The 24052-nt window shown below is 50.0% G+C and overlaps 1 protein-coding gene across 1 annotated transcript in view; it reads left to right on the forward strand.

Moving 5' to 3' along the window:
• The first annotated feature begins 319 nt into the window (after positions 1 to 319).
• LOC119854956 (class I histocompatibility antigen, F10 alpha chain-like) overlaps positions 320 to 24052 on the forward strand; it is a 404018-nt gene continuing 380285 nt past the window's right edge. The window contains 8 exon segments of the mRNA XM_043513219.1: positions 320 to 371; positions 4261 to 4524; positions 14111 to 14386; positions 16000 to 16275; positions 18139 to 18161; positions 18748 to 18826; positions 19244 to 19276; positions 22559 to 22600. Coding sequence (XP_043369154.1) covers positions 335 to 371; positions 4261 to 4524; positions 14111 to 14386; positions 16000 to 16275; positions 18139 to 18161; positions 18748 to 18826; positions 19244 to 19276; positions 22559 to 22600 — 1030 coding nt within the window. The 5' untranslated portion in view covers positions 320 to 334.

A 24052-nucleotide genomic window follows, 5' to 3' on the forward strand; every position in this document is an offset into this window, starting at 1 on the left:
GGGCAGCGTCAGAGGCAGGGAGCCAGTCTCTGAGAGGCAGGAGCGGGATCAGACTCTGATCCGTAGTGTCGCTGTTGCTCCCATCACTGCAGTGTCCAAGGGCTAGAGTCGTAAAGGGGCTAAGGTGCCTAAATCCCAGAATCAGGGCCCCCCGGGGTTCACAGAGTTCCCCTGGGCTGCTGCCAAGCCCTGCAGGTGCCTGAACGCACTTGGCACCTTTGTGCAGTGACAGTTCTCGGGATCTGTGTTCCTGCCTCTGGGCCTGCGCCCTGCAGCTTCCCGCTAGGTGCCCGGATGCCTGAGCCCCAGCGCGGTGCATGGACCGAGGGACGACATGTGTCCTCCACCTAACTCGTCTGGGGCCCGATGCGGTGGGTGTGCTCAGGCCACTTGCTGGATCGGCCCCGCACATGAGATCACACAACAGTGAGGGAGGAGCCAAGTGGTTTGGGCATCGCCTGGGGGATGGGAGACTCCTGGTTCCATGCCCCCTCTGCCTGTGGGGGAGACTGGATTTGAGCAGCCTCTGGCACCTCACAGGGTGCCCTAGCCCCTGAGCTGTGGGGCACTCTGCCGTGGGGCCCCCTCCATCGCTCCTGTAGGAGCCATTTCTTTGGGGAGAACTAGAACTGGACCAGAGAGCAGGGGCGTGAGAACAGCTCTGTGTGTAGCCGGGTGTTTGGCGCCCTCACCCGGGAGGTGGGAGATCCCGGGTCCAGTCCCTCCGCTCCACTGACTAATTAGTTAGTTAGGGAGGAGCAGCGTCAGCAGCCCTGCTTGCCGGATCAGGCTGTCTGATTGTGACTGAAGGGGAGTGCAATGGACAGTGGCTGGTGCTGGCAGGAGGGACGCAGGGCGTTCGGCAGCCGGAGGAGCTGAGGGGAAGAAAAGGGGAGAGCTCTGTCCCCATTAGATCCGTCTGTTCTTCAGCTCATACATAAGCCAGGGCAGGGCTGTCCCTGTTGTGTGTGTCCAGCGCCCAGCACTGGGGGGGCTCTGGTCTGTAACCAGCCATGAGGAACTCTGGAACAAGGCCCCGATCCTGCAGACGCTGTGTGTCACGTTACTGAGGTGAGGGAAGGCTCCAGGGGGCTGCGAGAGTGAGTGAGGGTCCACACTGCGAGGCTGCAGGATCTGAAACTAAATAACCCTTGAGACACTGAGAAACTAACCGGATCAAATAAGTCACCAGCCTGCGTCAGCCTGCCCCCGCCCCCCTCTCCCCCCGCCCCAGGTCCTGACTCCCCCAGACGTGTGCGTAACTCCCCTGAGCCATGTCTGACGTCAGTGGGACACTCACATGGGTGAAGGGTTCAGGGATTCAGTCTCTGTATCATGAGGCGTTTTGGGAGCTGTCGTCCTTCCCCATCCCCTTTGGCCCTGATCCTGCCTGTGGACCTGTGGGGATGGGGGATCAGCCTGTGAACTCTATGGGGCAGGGCTTGTGCAGTGATTGGCACAACACGGGGCCCGATCCCAACAGGGGACCTGATGTGCAGCCACAGCATGAATAAGTTAAGACCAAAGCAGACTGTGAAGAGTTAAAAGGGGGTTACAGTGGACAAGAAGCTGGAGATGAGTCAGCAGGGTGCCCTTGTTGCCAAGAAGGCAAACAGCATATTGGGCTGTATAAGTAGGAGCATTGCCAGCAGATGGAGGGCAGTGATTATTCCCCTCTATTCGGCACTGGTGAGGCCTCATCTGGAGTATTGCTTCCAGTTTTGGGCCCCCCACTGTGGAAGTGATATGGACAAGCTGGGAAGACTCCGGTGGAGGGCAGTGAAAATGATCAGGGGGCTGGAGCACATGACTTCTGAGGAGATGCTGAGGGAACCGGGTTTATTTAGTGTGCAGAAGAGAAGAGTGAGGGGGGATTTGATAGCAGCCCCAACTACCTGAAGGGGGGATCCACAGAGGATGGAGCTTGACTGGTCTCAGTGGTGGCAGATGACAGAACAAAGAGCAATGGTCTCAAGTTGCAGTGGGGGAGGTCTAGGTTGGATATTAGGAAACACTGTTTCACTAGGAGGGTGGTCAAGCACTGGAACTGGTTACCTGGGGAGCTGGTGTAATCTCCATCCTTAGAGATTTTTAAGGCCCGTCTTGACAAAGCCCTGGCTGGGATGATTTAGTTGGGGTTGGTCCTGCTTTGAGCAGGGCGTTGGACTAGATGACCTCCTGAGGTCCCTTCCAACCCTGATATTCTATGATTCTATGGTCTTACAAAACTGGGTGACTGGGCAACAAAACGGCAAGTGAAATTCAATGTGGATAAATGCAAAGTAATGTACATTGGAAAACATAATTCCAACTATACATATAAAGTGACGGGGTCTAAATTAGCTGTTACCACTCGAGAGATCTTGGAGTCATTGTGGATCGTTCTCTGTAAATATGCATTCAATGTGCAGTTTCAGAGGGGGAGTCGTGTTTGTTTGTTTCAGCAAAAACAACGAGGAGACCTGTGGCGCCTTCAAAACTAACAAATTTATTTGGGCATAAGCTTTCGTGGGCTGGAACCCACTTCGTCAGATGCATACACGAAAGCTTATGCTCAAATAAATGCGTTAGTCTTTAAGGTGCCACAGGACTCCTTGTTTTTTCAATGTGCAGTGGCAATCAAATAAGCTAACAGAATGTTGGGAATCATAAGGAAAGGGATTGAGAATAAGACAGAAAATGTCATATTGCCTCTCTATAAATCCATGGGATGCCCACATCTTGAATACTGCGTGCAGATGTAGTCATCCCATCTGAAAAAGGATATATTGGAATTGGAAAAGGTACAGAAAAGGGCAACAAACATGATTAGGGGTATGGAATGTCTGCTACATGAGGAGAGATTAATAAGACTGGAACTTTTCAGGGTGGAAAAGAGACTACTAAGGGGGATATGATGAAAGTCTACAAAATCAAGACTAAGGCTATGTTTTTTTCACAGAGGTCGCGGAAGTCACGGAACCTGTGACTTCCAGCAAACTCCCTGACTCCAGCCCGTGGTGGCCGGAAGCTGTGGGGTCCCCCTGCCACCTGTAGCAGCCAGGAGCAGTGAGGGGGCTCTGTGGGCTGTGGGGGGACCAACCGCTCCTAGTTGCAATGGGTGGCAGGGGGACCCCGGACCTCTGAGTGGACTGCAGTTGCCTAGCCCCTACAGGTGGTGTGTGGGTCATGCAGCTGAGCACCCTGTTTTGCCATGGATATTTTTAGTAAAAGTCCTGGACAGGTCACGGGCAACAAAGAAAAGATCACAGAAGCCCGTGACCTATCTGTGACTTTTACTAAAAATATCCATGACAAAATCATAGTCTTCATCATGGCTGGTATGGAGAAAGTGAATATTGAAGTGTTATTTACCCCTTCCGTCACACAAGAACTAGGTGTCCCCCAAGGAAATTAATAGGTAGCAGGTCTAAAACATATAAAAGGAAGTATTCTGCACACAGTCAACCAGTGGAACTCCTTGCCAGAGGATGCTGTGAAGGTCAAGACTATAACATGATTCAAAAAAGAACTAGCTAAATTCTTGGGGGACAGGTCCATCAGTGGCTATTAGCCAGGATGGGCGGGGATGGTGTCCCTAACCTCTGTTTGCCAGAAGCTGGGAATGGGCGATGGGATGGATCACTTGATGATTACCTATTCTTCTCATTCCCTCTGGGTCACCTGGCACTGGCCGCTGTCGGTAGACAGGATACTGGGCTAGATGGACTTTGGTCTGACCCAGTCTGGTCGTTCTTATGTTCTGAATAAATTATAGTAAATTGTGTGCACAGCCAGCGTCCTGGCTCCCACCTTTAGCTTGGACACATCCCGCTGCTCATCTTGCCTTCCCCAGTTTCAACTCCTGCATCTCCCATCCCCCAGTCCTCCTGCCCCACGTGCTCCCATAACACCCCCTTCCATTTCCCCACACCACACTCCAGCTCTGCCCCTCCTCCTGGGCCCCCTTTCCTTCTTCACACTCCCCTGTACCTCCAATACACTCTCCTCATATACTCCCCTACTCCTCACACATGCTCCAGCCCCTCTGTACCTCCCCACCCCTTCCCCTCCTCACTTCCTCCTCCAGCCCTGCCTCCCTTTCTCCCTTTACCCCACCATCTCTTGTTCCCCGGTCAGGCCGTTCTGTGAGCCCTTCCCCAGGTCTCCCTCCTACAGGAGCGCTCCTGAGGGCTGGCACCGCCTCTTGTGTATTGCCAGGGGCTCCCTGGCAGGGTCTGGTTGGGTCAGACTCTCCCCTCCCCCAATTCCCCCCCCCAGGCCTGCACTCCAGGCGTGTATTGGACACAGTAGTGTCGGAGCCCGGCCCGGGGCTGCCCTGGTACAGCCGTGTTGTGTACGTGGACGATCAGGTCATCTATGTCTACACCAGCGGGATGCAGAGGGCGGAGCCTCGCACAGCGTGGATGGCACAGAACGAGGGTCCGGAGTTCTGGGACGAGAGGATCTGGTGGGCACAGCGCCACCAGAAATGGTTCAAAGCAAGTCTGAACACCCTGGGTCAGCTCTACAACCAGAGCGAGGGTGAGTGCAGGAAACGACCCCACCTAGGAACACAGAGACGTGGGGGGGGGGGGGCGCAGTTGATGTAAACAGGCTGAATGGACACAGGGATGCGTGTTGGGGATGGGAGGAAGGGACAGCCCTCGGGGCATTTTCTCGCTGGAGTCAGTGTGAATGTGGGGGACAAAGGGACATGGGGCGGGGGAGGGGCTGCAGGATGGAGGGTTCATGCAAAAGCTATTTTTTGACACCCTCCAAAGTGGGACTCTCATACTGTCCCCTCCCCAAACACCCCAGATTTGTGCTACCAGTCCCACTTGCAGCTGCCTCTGCTGCCCTTCGGGGGATCCCCTGTCCCTCATGTGTGGCCATTTCCCAGGCAGAGTGGCGGATGTGCAAATGCCAGAAGTTCCCATCAGACCCAGCTAGTCTGACCTCCTGGTCACCCAGGCCAGAGAATTGCACCCAGCGATTCCTGCATGGAGGGGTTTGTTCCTCCCGCCTACGACAGTGACGCTGTCAGACCCTAGAGCTAGAGCAGGGCTCTGAGACGTCTTGTCTCATTTCCCAGACACCGAGTGATGGGGAATCCCAGTATCGACAGCCCCAAAAGTGTTGAGACATCACGAGTCAGGCCCCCAAAATCCTGAGTTTGGCTTAAATGTCGTGAGTATTTTGGGAATAATATTGGAGCTTACTTTTATTTGCCCTCTGGTTTGAGCCTTTAGGGGACACATTTCCGGGGTTTTCCCTGCTCCTAGAAGGACTAGAAGTTACTGCTTTAAGAAAAGAGAGCTGAGATGCTCCTCTAATCCCATGAGTCCAGGAACTGGGGATTTAATAAAACCACCCGCTATCATGAGACACACAGTAAAGTCACAAAAGCAGGCAGTGCTGCATTCACCCAGCCCTGGGGAGAAGCTGTTCACCGATGAACCTCCTTCATTGTTCGCTTTGTCTTATTTCCCAGGTGAGTTTGTTTAAGGTCAGATTCCTCTTCACTCCGCAGAGTGAGGGACTGACATCGACTTGAGCTGGAGAGTTAGTGACAGAATCAGCCCCTGCAACGTGCAGAGACTCCCAGGCTTCCTGACTCCTGGCAGCACAAACCCCTGCCCGTGTCCCAGAGTTGGAGCCCCCAGGGTCAGGCAGGTTCCCCTGCACACTATCGATAGATGTGTAAAGAGCCGTTCTTCCTGCTCAGTCCCTGATGTGTGGGGCTATAGCCACCTGGCCAGGCCCCTGGATTGTGCTGTTAAACTTAGCACGGGATGATCCATAAGCGTTCAGTGCCTGGCGCTGCTGAACTGTTCCTGGCAGGCGAGGGTCTCTGATGTAATTCCTCTGCCCTTCCTGACAGGGGACTGGCGAGTAAAGGTCCCTGATTCCCCTGTGTCAGTGGTACTGGCCTGTGACATTGGTGCTCACCCAGGAGTGTCCCCAATCCCTCCTGGTTCGCAGCAATGAGAACTGATTCCTGTCCTGGACATCTGGGTTCTCGGTAGCCCTGTCCCAGAACTAAGCGACAGGGCGGAGGGTTGCCAAGTGTCTGCCCCCCTAGCACGCCCCCTCTGTAGCTAGTTTAGCCCTCTCCTGACTAGTCTCGCCCATTGGTCCCCTGCTGCTGAGCCTGTCCAGCCTGACCTGCTCACCCGGACACTGGCCTCCCCAGTGCTGAGAGAGGGGCTCCGCTCACCCATCCCTAAACCTGTGCTGGGGAGCTGCTGTTCTGTCCCCACTGCCATCTCCCCAATTACTGTCCCAACTGCCCCCTCCTGCCCTCCTCCCGCCATTTACCCCCTCCTTGCAGTCCTGGGGCTGCCAGCTCGCCGGAGACTGTCCTGAGTCCTGCATCTTGGCCAACAACGGTGTTCCCCACTCTAGCTGCGTCTGTCCCCAACACGCACATGGGGGAATTTGTGGTCTAGTCCCTCTGAGACCCCATTGGTGCCCACATTCTGCTAATCCCTGTGGAGTCAGCATGTTCACTACCACCATTGCTGGCAGTACAACAGTTGGTGCCAGCAGTGCAGGCAAACAGAAGGGAGCATGATGCCCCGAGCTCCCGTTTGGTACCAGGCCCCTTGCTCTCTGCTTATGTCGAAGGCCCCATCTCGGCCCCGATCCCTAGATCCTCAGCACCGTCCCTTGGAGCCAACGGGTACCACTCCCCCCTCATCCCCACAAGATGACTCATCATCCAAGTTGGAGTTTGAATCTTGCACCCAGCCAAGGGACTGGTACCAGTACCCCACCAGTCAGCCCTATGCAACGGTGGATCCCAGGGTTGGTGTTCCTCCGAGAGCCTGGCTCAGTAGGCAATGGCCCATGCAGATGCAATGGCCTTTTTGGAACCCCTGGGGTTTTTGTCTGCTGCCTGGCCCCCTGTCTAGGCACTCCTACTCAGTGGTGTCTGAGAGAAGGATTCCTCTGTCACACCAAACAGCAGCTGATCCAGACTACGACACAGAGGCAGGTACTGACACTCAGAACCTGGAGCTACGGGATCCGGTTGGTGCAGAAGGAGAGGAGGAAGGTCCCATGCAGGTGCAGACTGCCTCCTCCTCCTCGCCAGAAGAGGCAGGGATGGGTGTTTCCCCTCCCCAGGACACTTCAAGGCTCACCAGAAGTTATTGAAGAAGGTGGCCTTGAACTTAGGGGGAGGTGGTTAAAAAGTCTTCCAACAGCCCGGTCAACATCTGGGCTGCAATGGCCCCACTGAAGGTAGCTCTGCTTCTGTGAGGCTATCATGGGTCCAATTAAAACTCTGTGGCAGACCCCTTCCTCACTGCCCGCCATGTCAAAGAAGGCAGATAGGAAGTACTATATCTCCACCAAAGGGTAGGAGTACGTATGGTCCCATCCTCCTCCTGGATCCTTGGTGGCCTCGGAAGCCAATGAGAGGGAAAGGCCAGTGTTGTAAGGCCCAAGTCAAAAGACTCAAAAAAGCAAGACCATTTTTGTAGGAAAATGTATTCTGCCAATGGACTACAGCTCCAGCCAACCGGCGCTGCTGGGCAGATACGACTTTCACTCCATGTTGAAATGTAAAGACTCGTTTCCCCAAGAGTCCAGACAGGAGATTGTTGCTCTGGTGGAAGGGAAGGCGATGTCCAGGGCTTCCCTACAAGCCACCCTTGACACAGCGGATGCGACAGCTGGGGCTATCTTGTCAGCAGTGCCCATGCAAAGGGGCTCCTCGCTTCAGTCCTCTGGCCTACAGACCTTCCGTTTGAAAGGACTTCGCTCTTCTCAGAGCAGATGGATGGCAAACTTCACAGCCTGAAGGCCTCCAGAGCCACCCTCAAGTCCTTGAATCTTCCTGCCCCGATGCCTTCGAGGAAACATTTCAAGCTCTAACAGCCTGCCTGCTTCCCAGGCCCGCCGCCTTGTCAGGGCCTGTTCAAAAAGCAGAACAGAAGTTATAGGCGCAGACAGCCCCCCCATCTGCCTCAGCCTCGCTGCCTGGTCCTCCCATATAACGAATTCCCATACCAGATCCTGCCCCCTTTTGTTTTTTGGACCATCTCTCCTGCTTCAGCTCAGCAGGTCCCTTATGACCACAGACCATTGGGTGCTTAGTACGGTGGAGGAGGGTTATACATTTCAGTTCGTTTCCATGCCTCCCTCCTACCCTCCAACCCTGTTCCTCTTCAGGAACCCTTCTCGTGAGCAAGTATTAGCCCAGGAGGTTCAAGGTCTTCTCTGGGTAGGAGCCATGGAGGAGGTGCCCCGGAACTTAAGAGGGACAGGGTTTCACTCTTGTTATTCCTGTGATGGATTCAGTCACAGAGATCCCCTTGGGACTGTCATTGATGTGCTGAAATCATCTCTGAGGCAGTTTTCCCTGCCAGCTTGGGAATTCCAGGACCCTGTCTTGTTGAGCCAGACATGCTAGCCTGTTTACACAGACCCACGCTCCCAAAAGCTGCAGGCTTTAGCTGAAAACTGCTCAGAAGATTACCTGTCTCCAGTGCCCAGACACCCAGTTCCCAATGGGATCCAAACCCCAGATAAATCTGTTTTACTCTGTATAATGCTTATACAGGGTAAATTTATAAATTGTCCGTCTTCTATAACATTGATGGAGAGATATGCACAGCTTTTCGCTCCCCCAGGTATTAATCACCTACTCTGGGTTTATTCATAAACAAAAGTGATTTTATTAAGTATAAAAAGTAGGATTTAAGTGATTTCAGATAATGACAAAACAAAGTAAGTCATAGAGCAAAATGAAACAAAACACACAAGTCTAAGCCTAATACATTAAGAAATTGATTACAGGAAATATCTCACCCTCAAAGATGTTCCAATAAGTTTATTTCACAGACTGGACTCTTTCCTAGTCTGGGCCCAATCCTTTCCCCTGGTACAGTCTTTGTTAGATCCAGCAGACATCTCAGGTGATAAGCAGGGGTTTCTCATAATTGGCAGCCCCTTTTATAACTTTGACACAAGGTGGGAATTTTTTGTTTCTCTGGGTCCCCGTCCCTCCTGCTAAATGGAAAAGTACCAGATTTAAGATGGATTTCACTACCAGGTAACATGGTCACATGTCTCTGAGACCTCTAGTCTCCATTCCTCCTGGGTTGTCCCCCATGTACACAGGAAGGCTTTCAGGTAAATAAACCATTTACCATCTATTGTCCTAATCAGTTGGAGCCATCAAGTTCCTAATGCCCCATTGATGGCCCTCACCTGATGTGACTGCAACAGTGATACAAGTTTATATCTTATTTCCCCAACTGCAGACATAGAAATAATACATGCAAACAAATAGGATGAAAACGCACAGTAGATTACAAGCTTTCTAATAACATCATACAAGATGTCATGTTCCAGGTACATCATATTCACATTCATAGGCATATTTCCATAAAGCATATGGAGTGCAACGTCACAATTCATTAATTCTGAGTGTCAAAGGGGGCCTCTGACCTATTCTAGCCCTGCAACACTTCAAAGGCTGAAGTTGTGCATTGTCTCCCTGGCCCCCATCATTCCTTCCCTGGATCCAGGGGATGGGTACGCCGCCCTCGATTTGAAAGATGCCTATCTCCATATCTCTATTTTCTGAGACCACAGAAGGTTTCTCAGGATCGTTGTGAACCAGACTCGTTACCAATTCACCATCGTCTCATTTGGCCTATCAGCAGCCAAATGGGTGTTTTATGAAATGCATGGTACTAGTGGCAGCCTTCCTGAGAAGGTGAGGGGTACAGGTGTATCCGTATCTCAGTGACTGGCTGGTCAAGGGCCAGTCCAAGTTCCAGGTAAAAGCCAGCATCCACCTTGTACAAGCAACCTTTCGAGCACTGGGCCTGCTGATAAATGAGCAGAAGTCAACACTCATCCCAATTCAGAGGATAGAGTTTATCAGAGTAGTACTCGATTCTGCCCACGCCAGGGCCTTCCTCCCAGAAGCCCACTTCCAGTCAGTGTCATCACAGGTCAAGGTCCACTCAGGCTGTTGGGTCACATGGCCGCGTGCATATACGTGGTGTGGTATGCGAGGTTGCACCTCAGACCCCTTCAGGCTTGGCTGGCTTCAGTGTACCGACCAAACTGCCATCATTTAGACTCGGTGCTCAGAGTGACTACCCCGGTCCTTGCCCCTCTTGACTAGTGGAGAGATCCCTGGTTGGTAGGCTTGGGCATTCCCTTCATCAGGCCCCAACCCTCGGTATCCATAATGTTAGATGCATCCAAGCTCGGTGGGGGCCCATCTCAGGCACCTCAGGACACAAGGTCAGTGGTCCCAGCAGGAACTCTTGAACGGATAAACATCAGAGAGCTCAGGGCGGTCCGCCTAACACGTCAGGTGTTCTTACCCCCCATCACAAGCAAGGTGGTGCAAGTTCTTACAAAGAATATGGCAGCCATGTTTTACATCAACAGGCAGAGAGCAGCCGGCTCTTCTCCCCCTGTGTCAGGAGGCCATTTGCTTGTGGGAGTTCTGCATAAAGCGCTCAATCCACCTTGAAGCTTCTCACCTTTCGGGAGCCCAGAACGAGCTGGCAGATCAGCTCTTCTCACCGCGAATGGTCCCTATGCCCCGCCATAGCACGGAACAGTTTCCAGTGGTAGGTTACGCCACTCGTAGACCTGTTCGTGACCAAACAGAACAGGAAATGTCAGCAGTTCTGCTGTCTGCGTGACTGCTACCTGGGATCGCTCACAGATGCCTTCTTACTCCCTTGGAGAAAGCACATGTTCTGTGCCTTCCCCCCCCCCCATTCCTTTTGTGTACAAGGTCTTGCTGAGGTCGGGGCAAAGGTTATTCTCATAGCCTCAGCCTGGCCACGTCGACACTAGTTTGGCTTATTTTTAGACCTGTCAGTAATAACTCCAGTGCTGCTCCCTCCCCTTCTGGACCTGATCTCGCAAGATCACGGCCAATGCTCCATCTGCCTGACAGTTCCATGGTTAAGCCTGCAGAACTGGGCTGTTCGGAGCAGGTCTGCTAGGTCTTGCTAGGCAGTAGGAAACCATTTACCAGAGCTACTTACCACTGAATGGAAGCGATTCTCCATTTGGTCGACCCAGCAAGGCCTCTCACCGGGTGCTACAACCTGCATGGGGGGGCCACTGGGGCTGAAACTGTGACTCTGCCTCTTCCCCTGACACGCCCCCCGGCTCCAGCTCTTCTCCTGAGGCTCTGCTCCCTTCCCCCTGCTCTCACCTGCTGCTAAAGTGGCAGAGCCATGGCCCCTCGGTCCCCCTGTTCCAGCACCCCTGCCTCTCACCAGCTGAGTCATCTCTCAGATGAAGCAGAAACTCCAGAACAGTCTGGAAACAGCCAGGTCTAGCGATTCCATCTGTTATGGTGCACCTAGCCGCCATCTCCACATTCTACCCCCGGGTGGGTGGGTGGTTAGTTTTTTCACATGAAATGTCCCTTCACTTCCTGAAAGGCTTTGAAAGGCTTTACCCACAAATCTGGGAATCTGTCTGTGATAAATGAGGGTGGGTAGCACCCTTGTGTAACTCCCCAACCATTCAGGTAGCCTTAGAATCCTCCTTAGCAGCTGTACCCTAATTGCCTTACCTGTAAAGGGGTAAGAGGTAAACCTCAAAGGAGTTGGCACCTGACCAGGGGAACCAATAAGGATGCTGTACCCTCTCAAATCGGGAAAGACTGCTGGGTGCATGGGTCTTTTGTTCTCTCGGCTGCAGAGGGACAGGGCAGCAGTTATGCTGTAAAAAGCTCTGGGCCAGGTATGAAAAGTCATCAGGATCATACCTAGAAACTACTCATTTGGAACCACAGATATGGAAGTAGAACAGGAAATGGTCAGGTAGACACAATTAGGCTTATCTCTTTTTATGGCTTGTGGATTCCTCTGTGCTAACCCCAGCTGCTTTTGTTTTGTTGTAACCTTTAAGCTGGACCCCAAGAAAGCTACTCTTGGTGATTAATCCTTGCAGTTGCTCGTTTAAGATCTAGCAATAACCTAACTTTTCCAAAGGTGTTTTCTTTCTTTTTTTAAATAAAATTTCCTCTTTTTAAGAACATGATTGGATTTCTGTGTCTTATGAGGTAAAGAGGTTGTGCATATATTAATCAGCTGATACAACAACTGGGTTCCCCTTTTCTTTTGTTTCCTTTCTCGGCTTCCCTGAGGAAGGGATGGAAAAGCTGAGGGGTCCCAGAAAAACTTCCCAAGTGAGTTTTTCTGGTTTGGCAAAAGGCAGTTTTTCACTTGGGTGGTGGCAGCATTACCAGCCTGGAGCGGCCAGTATTATTTTTTAGAGTCCTTGCAGGCCCCCACCTTCTGCACTCGAAGTTCCAGAGTGGGGACTCAGCCTTGACACCATCCCCCTGGGGGACTTAAACATGGTCCTGTCAGAGCTCATGGGGCCTCCCTTTGAGCCTCTGGCATTATGCCCTCTGTTGTACCTTTCCTGGAAGGTTTCAGAGTAGCAGCCGTGTTAGTCTGTATTCGCAAAAAGAAAAGGAGTACTTGTGGCACCTTAGAGACTAACAAATTTATTAGAGCATAAGCTTTCGTGAGCTACAGCTCACTTCATCGGATGCATTTGGTGGCATACAGCCCCTCTCTGTATGTTCCACCAAATGCATCCGATGAAGTGAGCCTGTAGCTCACGAAAGCTTATGCTCTAATAAATTTGTTAGTCTCTAAGGTGCCACAAGTACTCCTTTTCTTTTTGCGAATACAGACTAACACGGCTGCTACTCTGAAACCTGTTACAGGAAGGTTAGTAACTGGTTTTTGTCTAAACCTGGCGCATAGTTCAGGGACACAGCTTAGTGGGCTTGGCTCTCACCTGTGGCTGTGACACCAAATTGTATTTTAATCCCTTGGCCTACATTTTTCCATAAGTGATTAGTGATTTTTGGGTGTCTGAGATTCAGAGGCCGGGTGCTCCCACTTTCTGATCAGGCCCCTTTAAAAGGTCTCAGTTGGGCACCCAAAATCACTAGTGATTGTTGAAAATCTAGGCATTTACCTCAATGTATCTAATGCAGGGTGGGGGAGGAATGAAAATATTTGGGACCCTGTGTGGGTTATTTTTGTGCCCCTACATTCTGCCCTGTTTGCCAAGCAAGGGGTCTGATCCGTTCCCCACGCGTTTCAATCTTCCTCGTGATTCCCACAGTGTTCTCTGTTCACCACAGCCTCCCTCCCTCTCCCCTAAGCTTTCCTTCCTGTATCCATCACCACATTCCCCTGCCCTCCCACCCCCCAGTCTCCCCCACTGCCTCCTGTCGCCCAGGGGTGGTTGTATTAACTGAGTCTGCTCATGGTTGTGTGCAAGATGGTGGCCGCTCTTGTGAAGATTAGCCTGGCTGTGGGAAAATGGTGGCCAGCTGAACTAAGGGCCGTCAATGGCCTGATCCTTACAGGGAATCACCTGGAGACAGTGGCCCTGTGAAAAAGAGGCCAAGCATCCGAAGTTGGTGCTTTGCCGTTCCTAGATTGATTTGCGGGCATGGGGAAGATGGGTCAGGGAAACAGAGGGACCCTGGGGAGTCTGTGAGGTCATTAAACCAGAGCAGAGGTTAGTGTGGGGGACAGATCTCCTGTACCCCTTCCCTACAGGGATATGGGGGTACTGTGAATGGAGGAGGTGGGGACTAAGTCACCCTGAGGACCCTGCAAAATTAATACAACCAGAGCAGAAGAGAGTGGAGTATAGACACCCCAAACTCTCTCCTCCAGAATGACCCTGACTACCAGTATTGGGGAGATCCTCAGAAAGCAGAAGAGGCCTGGAGGGGATAGACCCCTGTAATATCCAGAGTACTCCCTTTAGGGTTGTGCCACCCTGCACCGCCTGCAGGGAACATACAAGAACAAGCAGCAGTGAGGTAATCCTTGAAGAGTGTGAACTCTCTGCAGTGGGGGGGTCTTTAGTGTGCAAGACCCAACAGATAGAGATGGGGGCCCCCTGCGGGTTTGGGTTTCCTCCTGAAAGAAGCTGGGAAGGTTTAGGACCCAACAGCATAAGTGGGAACCCCATTTCTCAGGGGAGGGAGGGGCCAGTATCAAGGAGAAGAACCACTAGAAGAAGGGCTACCTGCAGTGAGGTCTTGGTGAGATTTTCAGAGAGAGGCTGCTGCTGACCCTCAGATGTGTTTCAGGGTTTCACATTATCCAGAAGATATACGGCTGTGATCTCCGGGAAGACAACACCACTTGGGGGTTTTACCAGGATTCATATGATGGACGAGACTTTCTTACCTTCGATAAGGAGACCATGACTTTGGGAGCAGAAGATATTGGGGCTCAGATCACCAAGAGGAGATGGGATGCTCAAGTATTTGACAACTAGCAATGGAAACGCTACCTGGAGGAGAGATGTATTCCTTGGCTAAGGAGTGCTCTAGAGTATGGGAAGGAGACTCTGCAGAGGAAAGGTAAGGCAGGAAGACAAGCCCCACCCAGGAGGTCACTACAAGTTTCATCTCCATTCCCCAGTCCCAGTTCCAAAATGGAGCAGTGGGGTAAGGGGCCATTCAACTAACCTTGCACCAGGGATGGGTGAGGAAACAATCCCTTCCCCCACCCCCCAACTCTGCTGGAAAAAAAGATAAGAAATTAAACATGTTAAAAGCAGCTCACTGTAGAGAAGCTGACCAAATGAGCCCAAATTTGCAGCACAAATTCTACCTCTTCCCCTGGTGTGTCACAGCAGTTATCAAGGCAATCTGCCTGTGCGTGTGCATGTTAGAGCACTTTGCTTAATTATGGAAGAGCCACCACTTCTCTGGACACTAGCTTCATTCACCATGCAATTCTTCCTCATTCACTGTCTGTACCATCATATTCGTTGTGTTACCCCCAGCCCCTGTGTTCCACCAATGTTGGTAGCTTTGTTCTTGTTGCCTTTGTCCAAACTTCTCCCACAGTCACCTATGTGCTTTCTTCCATGCCATCCCCTACACGTGGAATTGCCTTCCCCATACTAATCTGGAAGAAGGCTCCCCTTGACCTTAAAGTTTTCCCCCTCAAGACCTACCTTTGCTGCAACACCCTCTTACTTATTCTTTGATTCTTTTATCAATAAGACATCAGATAATCACACTCAACTTTATTACCAAAGCTTTTTAGTTAAAGATTAATGGAAGGGAAAAGGTTAAATACTTCACCTCTCTGACTCAAGAGGACAGTTGCAGCGCAGTCTGCTTCAAAATGTTAACTCACTATTACCTATGTACGTACCTTATCTGTTACCATGGACACAAATTTCCTAAATTAGTTAGCATAATTATACACCGTAATCTTTTCCTTCCCAAACAGTTTGCACTTGCTGTTCAAGGTTACTTGAAATTTGTAACCAGTTTTTTGCAACATACTAGTTGCTTATTTCTCTCACAAACCTCAGCAGAACATTATTTTGCCCTTTGCCATCTTTACAAATGACAACAAGAAAAAGCCAAACACAACAGTGTAATGTATATTTCAGAGTTAAGGGGCTAGGAACTGATTTTTCAACATTAATGTAATTCCTTTTGAAATCCATAATATTCGGGTAAATAGATTTGGTAACAACCTACAAGAAATTATCCAATTAATATTAGCTAGTTTGAGGGGCAATTTAGCACCGTCACTTTTTGTATAATGGGCCTTTCCATCTCTAATTGGTCAGTTTATCCAGCCCATTTTTTGCTCCCTGGCTAGGGCAAGATTCTTCTCTCTTTCAGGGACTGAGAGGAGATGGGCACAAACCTAGCACATGATTGACACCTGTATCTGGAGCTTAGTGAAGGCTTTCAAGGTACTTGTGTCACTGGTTGGGAGCAGAGGCCAGGTCAGGGACCTGGATTGGGGGTTCACCGTTGCTGATCCTGTGAATTGGGCACAGGAATTCTCTAACATGGTGGTTTTCTCTCATCAGAGGGATTCCGTCTCATGGAGTCTCATCCTCTCCCACTGCTGGGGTCTCAGAATTTCATGCTGCAAAGCTCCAGCAAAGGCTGCTTGGATTAGAGCTTGAAAACAACTAATTTCAATTTCTTCTTTTTCCCAGTGCACCCAACAGCTAGAGTGAGCGACAGGTCATCTCACGATGGCCTCACCACCCTCTCCTGTAAGGTCAGTGGGTTCTACCCCCGGGACATCACCATGACCTGGCTGAGAAATGGGGAGAGCAGACAGCAGGAGACCTACTCTGAAGGCATCCTACCCAATGGGGATGGGACCTACCAGACCTGGGTGACGATGCAGATTGATCCCAAGATCAAAGCCCATTATTCATGTCACGTGGAGCATGAAAGCCTGTTAGAGCCACTCTCTGTCTCCTGGGGTAAGGAGTTTGTCTATTTTCCGAATGGGAGAGGGGGAATCCATTAAACTCAAACCCTGAAAAATTCTCATTTGGATTTCTAGGCTGAAGCTGGAATTTCCTCAGAGTCTGTGAGGCCCTGTCCTCTTTGTCCCTGTCCCTCTGCAGTCAAGTTCTTGTGCTAGAGTTGGGACCCACAGTGCTGCCTGGGGCTCATGTCTTGCTCTCCAGTTTGCTGCCTCTGGGGGCTGTTGGATACATCTCAGCAATACAGTGTCTCTGAAGGAAGAAGATTAACAATGGGACATTAAGGCCTGAAGGGACCATTCTAATCATCTGATCTGAGCTCCTGCATAGCCCAGGGCAGGGGGGAATCACCCCAGGGACCCCAGCATCCAGTCTGGTCATCTGTGAGCAAACTAGAGCTGATCCTTCAGAAAGAGATGCCCATTCCAGATGTAAAATCTCCAAGGGATGGAGAATTTACCACATCCCAGGGGAAGCTCAAATCTGCCCCTTATTTCCAGACAGAATTGGTCTTGCTTCAGCTTGCAGCCTGGTCTCAACTTCATGCACTCATGGTCCTGCCATGAGTGCAGGGGACGGGACTTCCCTTCCAGTCCTATGCTTCAGCAGGTTCTCAGAAACACGGCTCTACGGCCCTTCATTGTTGCTCACGTGGCCAGAGAGAGAGAGGTTTAATGTTGGGAGCAGTTTGTTTCTGTGCGCAGTGATGCTGGAAGAGAGGGTATGGCCTTGGAATGGAGCGAGTAGGCAAATTAGAGCCCTGCATTACGGGGCAGAGTCTCCTATGCCCCTAGCACAAGAAAGTCTAGGAATAATTTATTACAGCTGGAGCTGCCTTCCTGCCATCTTTTTGCTTGGTTAAATGGGATGTGGAAAAATGCAGCATTTGGAAGTACAAACAATTTCTGAGGGGGAAGCCTGCACCGGGACTCTAGTCAGCAGATGGTTTCACATCACAATCCTGCTACCACGTCCCCTGCCAATTTTTGTGTCATAACCCACATTTCCTTATTCTCTTAGAAATATTTTTCTTTTTGCTGTATTATTATGTGGCTCTTTCAGACAACCGGAGAAGATGATTAATGAAACTGAAAGTGTATACAGAACGCGGGGTTTAACAGGTTTATATAAACCAAAAAGAGTATTAATATTTCTGTCCTCCCCTCTTCACTTCCTGCTCCCTCAAAAAACATGCATTGTGTCTGTAACTCCATTCATGGCAGGAAAATCCAGAGCTTTGAGGTCAGTTTCCAGTTTGTCACCAGATTCCCATAATGGACTGTGTTCCATTAGTCATGAAAGTCAGCATGGTCAAGGAGGGTTAGGGGCTGGGAGCCAGGACTCCTGGGTTCTGTCTTTAGCTCTAGCAGGGGATTGGGGTCTCATAGGTTAGAACAGGAGGTCTGGGAGCCAGGACTCCTGGGTCCTGTCTCTGGAAGGGGAGTTGGAGTTAGTGGGTTAGAACAGGAGGGTCTGGAAGTCAGGATTCCTGGGGTCTATTCCTGGCTCTTGCACTGCCTCACTGTGTGATCTTCAGCAAGTCTTCCCCCTTTCCCGTTTAGGGATGATACTGACATCCATGCTCTCCCACATTTATGATTGGTTAATGTTATAAAAGTCTTCTACTTTAAGTGCTAAATATTTATTATGACTTGAAGTGGTAGAGACTGTGTCCAGGACTTCTTATGGTGGGGTGCAATGCATGGTGGCTGCACTGGAAGGGATGAGGGTTGCAGGACTCAGCCCTAACTTCGGGAGCTGACTGACGGATCCCTGCAGTGGGATGAAAGGGGGATTTTAGTGGTGGGGGGAAAGGGGGATTTTTCCCCATTGATCATTCTTTCCATTCCATTTCAGAACCAAATAACAATCTGATCCCCATTGTGGCTGGATTCAGAGTAGCAGCCGTGTTAGTACGTAAAAGAATGAATGGACACAAATCAGACGTCAAGAATTATAACATTCAAAAACCAGTTGGAGAACACTTCAATCTCTCTGGTCACTCGATCACAGACCTAAGAGTGGCTATACTTCAACAAAAAAGCTTCAAAAACAGACTCCAACGAGAGACTGCTGAATTGGAATTAATTTGCAAACTGGATACAATTAACTTAGGCTTGAATAGAGACTGGGAATGGATGAGTCATTACACAAAGTAAAACTATTTCCCCATGGTATTTCTCCCTCCCACCCCACCCCCCACTGTTCCTCTGATATTCTTGTTAACTGCTGGAATTAGCCTACCTGCTTGTCACCATGAAAGGTTTTCCTCCTTTCCCCCCCCTGCTGCTGGTGATGGCTTATCTTAAGTGATCACTCTCCTTACAGTGTGTATGATAAACCCATTGTTTCATGTTCTCTGTGTGTGTGTATATAAATCTCTCCTCTGTTTTTTCCACCAAATGCATCCGATGAAGTGAGCTGTAGCTCACGAAAGCTTATGCTCTAATAAATTTGTTAGTCTTTATTGTGGCTGGAGTTATCACTGCAGTTGTCCTGATTGGTGTAATAATCGGAGTAGTCGTCTGGAAAAAGAAACACCCAGGTAAAGAGCCTGGGATGTGGGAATTCTCTGGACTTGCCGGGCCCTGCACAACTGCCTAAGGGCAACAGCTGTACAGGAGCCTGTGTCAGTACGGTGTAACTGCCCCATTGCGGGACTGAGCTAATGACCCCCAATGGGAGCTGCTGGAGGGCCAGACCCAGAAACTGGGTGCGAGTTACAGTTTATATGGGGCTAGGTTTTCCAAAGAGCTCAGCACCCAGTGCACCAAGGTCTTTGGAAACTGTCTCATTGTGTCTCTCTCTCCTGCCCATCATGAGCTCCTGGGACCTTGAGTCCATTACTGAGCGCCAGGGGGCTGTGCTGGGCCAGGGGCCCGATTTCTGAGCTGTGGACACCAAATGCAGTCGGTTCCTGCCTTGGGAGCTGCGTTCACTGAAATTTGCTTTCTCTCTGCAGGGAAGAAGGGAGATGGCTATGCTGTAGCTCAGGGTAAGTGACAAGAGACCCATCGCCTTTTTTCAAGTGGCCATCTCTGAACAGCCATCAGTATTTGCTTGTGGATTTTAGCCTGGAGGCACTGACAGGAGATCCTCGCTCCCACTCGTAGGCCTTGTCTACACTGAGGATTTTAGGGAAATCTCCAACTATTGCTCTAGTACCATAGAATCATAGGACTGGAAGGGACCTTGAGAAGACACCTTGTCCTGTTCCCTGCACTCATGGCAGGACTAGGTATTATCTAAACCATCCGTGACTAACCTGCTCTTAAAACCCTCCAATGAGGGAGATTCCACAACCTCTCTAGGCAATTTATTCCGGTGCTTAACCACCTTTTGCAGTCCTCTCTCCCATCTTCCATGACGTTTCAGAGATATTGACTCAGATATCTCCTCTGTCAGTTCCTTGACTATTCTAGGATGCTTTTCATCAGGCCTTGGTGACTTGAAGACATCTAAATTGTCTAAATAATTTTTAACTTGTTCTTTCCCTATTTTAGCCTCAGATTCTACCTCAATTTCACTGGTGTTCACTATGTTAGACATCCAATCGCTATGAAACATTCGGGTAAAAACTGAAACAAAAAAGTCATTAAGCCCTTTTCCCATTTTCACATGTTCTGTTATGTTTTCTTCCTCATTGACTAATGGGCCTACCTGTCCTTGGTCTTCCTCTAGCTTCTAATGTATTTGTAGAATGTTTTCTTGTTACCCTTTATGTCTCTAGCTAGTTTGATCTCATTTTGCACCTTGGCCTTTCTAATTTTGCCCCTACATACTTGTGTTATTTGTTTACAGTTTTCCTTTGTAGTTTGATCTAGTTTCCACTTTGTGTAGGACTCTCTTTTGACTTTTAGATCATTGAAGATCTCCTGGTTAAGCCAGCGTGGTCTCTTGCCATCCTTCATTTCTTTTCTGTGCAGTGGGATAATTTGCACTTGTGCTCTTGATAAGGTCTCCTTGAGAACTTTCCAACTCTCCTGAACTGTTTTTCCCCTTAGACTTGCTTCCCATGGGATCTTAACTTAGTAAACTCAGGGAGTTGCTAAAGTCTGCCTTCTTGAAATCCATTATTTTGTTGTGGTGTTTTCCTTCCTACCATTCTTTAGAATCATGAATTCTGTCATTTCATGATCACTTTCACCCAAGCTGCCTTCCACTTTCAAATTCTCAACCAGTTCCTCCCTATTTGTCAAACCAAATCTAGAACAGCCTCTCCCCTAACAGCTTTCTCCACATTCTGAAAGAAAAATTGTCTCCAACACGTTCCAAGAACTTGTTGGATAATCTGTGCCCTGCTGTGTTGTTTTCCCAGCAGAGGTCTTCAGTAGTGTAGAGTGGCTGTAGGCACATGTTCTATAAGATTGCTTCGAGGAAGTCTAGATGTACAAGGTTAAAAACACCTGAACCCCATCTCCTCAATTGCTCCACCACTGCTCTCTCTGGTGGAATTGCATGGCTTGCGGGCCTGGGTCCCAATTTTAGTAGTGTAGACAAGGCGATAGTCAGGAATGTATACGGTGGTTTTGGGCTGAATTATTATCCCCCTAGAGCTGTGCTGTGTATGGCTGAGTGTGACCCTGAAGGTGTCTGACCTGCTTTTAATGTTACACTTCTTTTGACTTACCTGAAAGTTGGTTTTGGTGCTTGTGAAATCTGGGCCTGATCCAAAGCCTTTGAAGCCAATGGGAGTCTTTCCACTGACTTCAGATCAGCACCACTGTCACCGCGATGACAAGAAGTTCAAATCCCCTCCTCAGTTGTGTCCTGTAATTAGCTTTACGAACAGGACCAAGACTAAAACTATGGGAAATATTTACATAAATTATTGACTGCATCTGAGGCCTCTAATGTCTGGTATGAAGAGCCAGTATAAAGTGCACAGATCTGCCGGGCCCTGCTAGGGTGTAGTCATCCAGCTCTCTTTACCCTCTCGTGGGTGCCTCCAGCAGGTAACAGAGGAGGTTTGAGAAGTGCCAACAAAACCTCCACAGAGCACCACCCTTCCTCCTACAGTTAGCCCTCTGTCATGCCTCCCTCCTTCCTCCTCGTTACTCTAGAACAACTGAAAAGCACATGCAAGAACTTTGTTAATGGGTTAAGGTTGCAAGTGCTCAGCCCTGCCCTGGGCTCCCTGTGTCCTTTCAGAATGGGAGTGTTTAATTCCCAGAAGTCAAAGGTTGTCAAACCAGGATATGCAGAGGTGGTATGGCCAAATTCACAGCCATAAAAAACGCATCACGGACCATGAAATCTATACAGATTTCACAGGGGAGACCAGCGTTTCTCAAACTGGGGGTCCTGACCCAAAAGAGGGTTGTGGGGGGAGGAGGGGGTTTGCAAGGTTATTGGAGGGGATTACAGTATTGCCACCCTTACTTTTGTGCTGCCTTCAGAATTGAATAGCCAGAGAATGGTGACTGCTGGCCAGGCACTCAGCCCTGAAGGCAGTGCCCCACCAGCAGTAGCGCAGAAGTAAGGGTGGCAATACCATGACCCATTGACAATAACCTTGCTGCCCTCCCTCTCCCCAGCTCCTCTTTGGGTCAGGACCCTACAGGTACAACACTGTAAAATTTCAGATTTAAATAGCTGAAATAACAAAAATTACAATTTTTTACATCCTGTGACTGAAATTGACCAAAACAGACCATGAATTTGGTACGGTCTTAATTATGATGCTTCCCACGCAACTCGAACTCTGCCCCAGTGGGTCTGGGAATAGGAACAGGGAATAGACCAGCACCATGCCAAACCAAACTTGCCCTTGTCTGTGTGCCCAGCACCACCCCAAATCAGCATTTCTCTTCATACCGTCCACACTGTTGGGTGCAGCGCCATTGATTAAGGCGGGAAATGCTGTTCATTGGCAGGGGGGTGAGGGTGACATCTGTGGTCTGCGTGAGGGACCCCTCTGGGCACAGACCAAAGGAGGCGGAGTTGAGGTTGTTTGGCAGGAGTATCCTTAGCCCAGCATCTCCTGCTTTGCCAGCCGTTGAATGTTGAGAAGTCCGGGCTCCCGTTCTGACAAGGCATGAAGAGCACAGAGCAGTGCTGACAACCCTACAATGGTGACATTTTTCGCAGGTGAATAATGGAAATCCTGGGCAGCTGCCCTGTAGACTGGTCTGTGAACCAACCAGCTCACTGCTAGGGAAAAGTGAGGTGATGACTGTTCCCTTTGGGTAGGAGTCCCCGTATCTACTAACTACGCTGAAACCCAGCCCTGTGAGAGACGCTAATATCCTCTCTCTTCTCCTCCTCTTCTGCACAGCAAATGACCAAGGATCTAGTGGCTCTGACCTATCTGCCAAGGGTAAGTGAGGGGGGCTCTAGCCTAGGGGTTCATTGCTCTCACTGAGGCCTCTGGAGAGAGAGACCTAGTCCAAATTATTGGACCCTGAGTCTCCCTGGCCCATCCCCTCAAGCCCCAAGGAGCAGAACAGGGGAGTTCTGGATCTCTTATTTCCCTTTTATTCACACTGCGGGTGCAGGAACAGGTTTGCAGCCAAATCCCCCTTGTTTTCTCTGTGTTGACTTTAGGTGTAAAAGACTCTAGTGAGAGGGCTTTCTCTGTGGCTGCTGGTACAGCGTGGGTTGAGTTCAGCTTTTGCAATGATAAACTCCAGCTGCTTCAGAGAACAGTCTCCAGTGAACTGCAGGGAGGAAGCAGGAGGGACAGAGCCCAGCACTTGGGGCTCCAGGAACATGGGTTTCTGACACTTGAGCTACAAGCTTTGTCATTGGGGTTAGAGGTTTTGTTCATTGAACCCTGCAACCACTAGGGCAACCGTCCCACAGCAGTGTGCACTGTCATTGCAAAACATTATGGCAGGTTCCCTTTAATAGATGTTGCCTGTGTTTAACTTCTGCAGCTTAACAGAGCCTGTTGGAGTCTGTGCCACAACCTGAGGGGACCCCAGAGAGGAAGACGGATGAGCTCTGCTCTGTCTCCCTACAAGAACCAATTAAGCTCTCCCTAGCTTTTCTCTGGCACTTGGAGCGCCCCGTGTGGGATTTCTGGCCTCATCTCTCTGCTCACTGAACCACTTTTTGCTTTTCAGATGTAATACTTTTCTGTAATGTTTTATTTGCACAAAATAATTTCCAAAATTTTAATGGATTAAAAACTCTTTTAGTAAGAGTTTAGTATTTGCCCCATTAATGTGTGCACGCAGTGCTCTGGCTGTGCAGTGCTGTTTGCACACCCTGTATGGTGTGCTAGATCTGTGAGCAGTAACTGCTTGTGTGTCTGTGGTGGGGACAGCTTTTTTTCCCTGTAGAATTTCATGATTATAACATGGTAAATGGCCTGGTCTACTCGCAGCTGGTAGGGCTGTTGCCATCATCAGCTGAGGATGTCTGTTGGACAGGAATAAGTGTCTGCGTTTAGTTTATAAGTGCCTCTAATGTTCTTTTCACCATTCATAGAGCCATAGAAATGCTGGGCTAGAAGGGCCCTCAAGAGATCATCAAGTCCAGCCCCAATCTCAGGCAGCACCAAGTTAACCTAGACCATCCCTGACAGGTGTTTGTCCAACCTGTTCTTAAAAACCTCCAACGACGGGGATTCCGCATCCTCTTTAGGCAACCTGTGTGACAAAGTGGGATATTTTCCTAATGTTGTGTATGTAACTCTGTGCCTCAGTTTCCCCCATGTGCTGCATGTCTAACCTAGGTGGGAGGGGAGGGGAGGGGTCTGTTGTTGTAGAGGACTAGGTGTAACCCACTCTAGCAGCCTGGACCCCAGACCATGGCCTGGACACTT

The sequence above is a fragment of the Dermochelys coriacea genome, chromosome 4, assembly GCF_009764565.3.
Source record: "Dermochelys coriacea isolate rDerCor1 chromosome 4, rDerCor1.pri.v4, whole genome shotgun sequence".
Taxonomy (NCBI): Eukaryota; Metazoa; Chordata; order Testudines; family Dermochelyidae; genus Dermochelys; species Dermochelys coriacea.